The sequence below is a fragment of the Pteropus alecto genome, unplaced genomic scaffold, assembly GCF_000325575.1.
Source record: "Pteropus alecto unplaced genomic scaffold, ASM32557v1 scaffold7, whole genome shotgun sequence".
Lineage (NCBI taxonomy): Eukaryota > Metazoa > Chordata > Mammalia > Chiroptera > Pteropodidae > Pteropus > Pteropus alecto.
Window position 1 is genome coordinate 30,522,928 of NW_006494614.1, and position 4,549 is coordinate 30,527,476.

General features: G+C 37.3%; 1 protein-coding gene across 1 annotated transcript in view; it reads left to right on the forward strand.

Annotated features, from left to right (window-relative positions):
- LOC102889885 (dystonin) overlaps positions 1–4,549 on the forward strand; it is a 401,789-nt gene that overhangs the window by 290,880 nt on the left and 106,360 nt on the right. The window contains exon 49 of the mRNA XM_025042814.1: positions 2,202–2,325. Within this exon, the coding sequence (XP_024898582.1) occupies positions 2,202–2,325 (124 nt within the window). The remainder of the gene's footprint in view (positions 1–2,201; positions 2,326–4,549) is intronic.

Consider the following 4,549-nt stretch of genomic DNA (forward strand, 5'->3'; position numbering starts at 1 on the left):
CATGTAGCTTTTAGAATTTGAGGTGACTGTTTACACCCAGATGGAAACATTCAAGAGGCAGTTGGAAACCTGGGCCCATGGCCAGGGATGAGTTCATCGACAGTCAGACATATGGTAATTTGAATTTGAAATCCAAATATGAGATGAGGAGAGGAGCTTGAGTACCTCAAGTGAAAGTAAAGCCAAACATAAGGCCCGTGTGGCCAGGCAGCCCATTTGCTCAGAGCTGTTAGGAATGTAGGGCCAAACTTGCGCGGGGCTTATGTATGGTTCCCGTCTCTACCTCTTTCTCCTCATTCTTGCTGTTGACATGCATCTGCTCACTCAGAGAACTCAAGGGACCTCTAATCAGCAAATTAAAGTTTACATTATCCTTTCTGAAGCAGTTGACAGATAACCTTTTCCACTTTCTCTCTTCCTTTAAACTTTGGGGACAGAATTATTCTGGGCTCATTTCTATCTCTCTGATCACATTTGTTCTATCTCTCTTTCCTCTCCTCATCACTTAAATATAAGTACTCTCCGTGATTCTTTATGGCCTCCTTCTCTGGTATTTCTGTGCTTTTTCCTTTAGCAGTCTCATCACGGACCTTGACTCCCAGTGCTTTATGCCTAGTTATAGTCTGTGTTCAGAGTCGCCTCCAATTCTAGCTTTGCTGTTTCTTTCTGTATGAGTGTCCTGAAAGCACTTTTCAAAGTCTTGAATTCCCAAACGGACTCTCCTTTGCTCTTAAACTTGATCCTACTTTTGCCTGTGAATTCCATTAATTACCTAAGTTTAAAAACTTTGGGTACTTCTCTCTTCAAGTCTATTGTTTTTTGTTCTTGCCCTCTCAAGCAGTGATGTCCAGGAGAACATTCTGTGATGATGGAAATGTTCTGTGATCTGCTCTGTCCAACATGGTAGCAACTACCAGTCACATCTGGGTACTTAGCACTTGAAATATGGCTCGTACAACTGAGGAATTGAAATTTCAATTTTTTTTATTTTAATCAATTTAAACTTAAAAGCCACATGTAGTCAATAGCTACCATATTGGACAGTACAGCTTTAGATAGTTAGTCATCAAGCTTTGTGAACTCTTCCCAACTCGTAATCCATTCTTCTTGCCCGACCCAGAGAGGCCCTCTCTACTTTATACTGCAGAAGTTGCCCCTAGCTTGTGTTTCTGCTTCATTTTCCCCCATTGAATTTATCCCACATGGAGTTACAGATTTAGCCTTCCATAACACAGCTCTGAGCACATCAACCTTTTACTCAGAAATTTTGAATGACTCGCTATTGCCGCAAGATAAAATGTAAACCCCTTAGCCTGGAGTTTTGAGGCCTTTCCGTGCTGTTACTATTTACTCCCCCAAACACATTCTCAAACTGGATGGGACCCTCCTTTCCCCCTCTGATGTTTCTACCCCCACCTTTGTTCCTTCTGTTCATTCTGCAGGGAAATGTTCTCCCTCTCCACTTCTGCATTCCCAAATCCACATTTTCTTCAGGACCCTACCTCATGGCCACTACCATCGGGCTGACCCTCATTTTCCTCCCCAGTTATCCCTCCTCTCGACTTCCAATAGTAGTGTTTTTTTTGTTTTTCTTTTTGCTCACCATTGTTACTTATCACTTCTTGCCTTAGACTAAGAGATCGCTGTGAGTAAGCTCTGTGTTTGTGTGATTTTTGTGTTTTCACAAAACGTAGCAAGACTTTTTTGGATTTGTTAGATGTTAAGTAACTTTTATTGAATTAACAAAGAAATATGACAGTTTTGAGTCAAGATCTCCTGAAATGGAGGTCCTTAATTATCTTTTTACTTGGAGTAGGAATGGTCCTGAAGGTTTTCTGTTGTTTGTCTTTATTTGTTTTTGTTTTCTGTGGTAGTGGGGTGTTGCACAAAGCCTAGCAGTGGAGATTAAAGGTGAACTCACGCTAAGGGCAGAGGGTTACAGGATCAGGAGCCAGGCCAGTTATTATGAACATATGCTCGAGGGTTTATTTCAAGACTGAATTTGTATTATCCTGACTGGCTGATGATTTTGCTAATGCCACTTTATAACTGGTTTTATTCTAGAATTCTGGAGTATGTTTATAATGATGAAAAGTTTACTATGTCCAATTTAACTTTGTCTTACTGTAAGTCATTTTTTTTCATATTGGAAATCTATTATGTAGTTCTACTGAGTATAACTGAAGCCTTCAATCCTCCAGGCTCTGCAAGGACAGATATCAAGTCAGCAGGTTGCTGTAGAAAAACTGAAAAAGACGGCTGAAGTACTTTTAGATGCCAGGGGATCTTTACTTCCAGCCAAGAATGATATCCAGAAAACACTGAGTAAGTGTTCATTTCCTTGTTTCCTCTCTCTCAAGTAAATTCTAAATAAAGGTATTCTAATAGGTATGGAGAAAAGGTTTATTAGTATGTATTGTGTTACTTGTGTCCTTTTCCTGTGAAATGTTGCTTCTCAATCTGGGAGAAGGCATGCCTCTTTGGCAGATACATTAGAATCTCGAGAGTGGGGGCTGTGTGGTTTGCAAAGAGTATATTTAAATTTTAATTGTATATTTAGACAATGTAATGAAAACTCTTTATGTAATATTCACCACAGAAAGCAGAACTTAACAAGACACTCTTGGGTGGTGGGATCGGACAGAGCTAGACTCTCAGCCTGTGACAGGCCAAAATAGACTCTTGATGGGATCTGTCTCTATCAAAAGCGGGAGCATGGGTTTAAAAGCTTGGGAGATGTGCTTTGAGCAGTGTTCCCACTCTTTCATTTTTCAGAAGTCTCTGAGTGGTCTCACAGGGTTCCAGCTACCCTAGGTATTCAGTGACACTAGAAACTCATATCGAATTACAGTGTTTTTGTGTTCTCTCACATTTCTTGGGAGAAGAGATATTGTGTGTTATTCTTTGTATCTACTCACATTTTTGGTTTATACTAAACACACAGTGTATTATCAGTAAACATCATTTACTGTTTTATTATATTTTTTTGTTTTGACTTTGCTGCTTTTTATGATATTTAATGTGTGGTTTGAGGTTATTATATATCCTTATGTATGAAATAAAAACAACACAGCAGATGATTGGACATGTGTTTCACTCCAAAGGGAACATAAATTAAAATCTGAGTAGAAATTTTAGATAAAGAGAGGAATGAAACTCTGCTGTTCTAAAACCACTCTGTAGAAGAGAAACCTTTTTTTCCTTTCTTACAGACATCCAAACGCTTTTGATCATGTACCCTCATATAGGCACATGTTTATAAATTACATACACATATTATCTATCATGTTACGTGTCTTATAATTATAAAACACAAAAATAAAAAATTTAGAGTATAAGATAAAAATATGAATGAAAGTCCTAACATTTTTTCCCGTAACCCAATGCACCATCTTAACATCTCACATCGGCAACCCTGCTGTAAAGACTTGGGCATAGGGATTTGGAGGAGAAAGAAAGACTATGTTATATGTATTCTGTTATTTCGAAGAAGTGTTTTTCCCATTGTTAATCTTGCGCACTTTCGCTTTTATTTGTTTACAATCCACGTATTACATTATTTTAAGACTTTAACACTTCTCTTTGGCATAATTTTCTAGGAATATGTGTAAGTATATTTAAGATATAGAGGAGTTTCTCTGAGATCTAACTGACTTCTAGGAAAATCAGCTGCCTCCAAATAACATTCTTAATACATTTTGTTGTGTACTTTTTTCTAAAATAATTTTTAATTACTAAAATCAAGAATTTACTTGAATGACAACATTTTATCACTGAGAAGTCCAGCAAGACCAGTGACACTCAAAATGTGTTCATTTTATTAAAATAGCTTAGGAAATCACTTACCATGGTTAAACAGATAGTTAATGTGACTCTCTTGATGCACAGGTTGCCCGTTTGAGAAGCAGCTCACCTGTCAATGGCGACCTGCAATTCAGAGCATCTGCTCTTGTGACTTTCAAATTATGGTTCATATTTGAACCGACTGCTTAATTTTTCTGCCGATAGCATCATGGTGTTTGTTAAATGCCATCCCCCTCTCCTATCAGCATTCTCAGGGGCTTCATTGAGTTTTAATGACAGAAGCACGATTGTCTCTTTCAGTCATCTGAACTGTAACATCTCACTTCAGTGAAAATTTGTCAAACTCTTTTCTCATGATACAGTATTAGAACAATCAAAAAGAAATATTGTTTGTTTATATAAATTATGTTCCCTGGGCCATAGACAAGCATGCGATATTTCATTTTTATAGAGATGTTTCAGGTCCAAACTTTCTTCTAGTGAAGCAGTGTATTAGACTAAAACATTCAGAAATAATTAAAATACTTTTTGAATTCTTGGAAAACAAGTGATAAATTAAAATTAAAAACAATTAAAAACAGATTTTGAATGTGTGTGGTGGGGGGAGAGAGAAGAGAGGAAGAGAGAGAGAGAGAGAGAGAGAGAGAGAGAGAGAGAAATAGGTTAAAAATCATTGTTCTTTGAACTTTTCATTAGTCTGCAGTATAGAATGTAGGATGTTAAAATATAGAGCTTTAAAATTCAA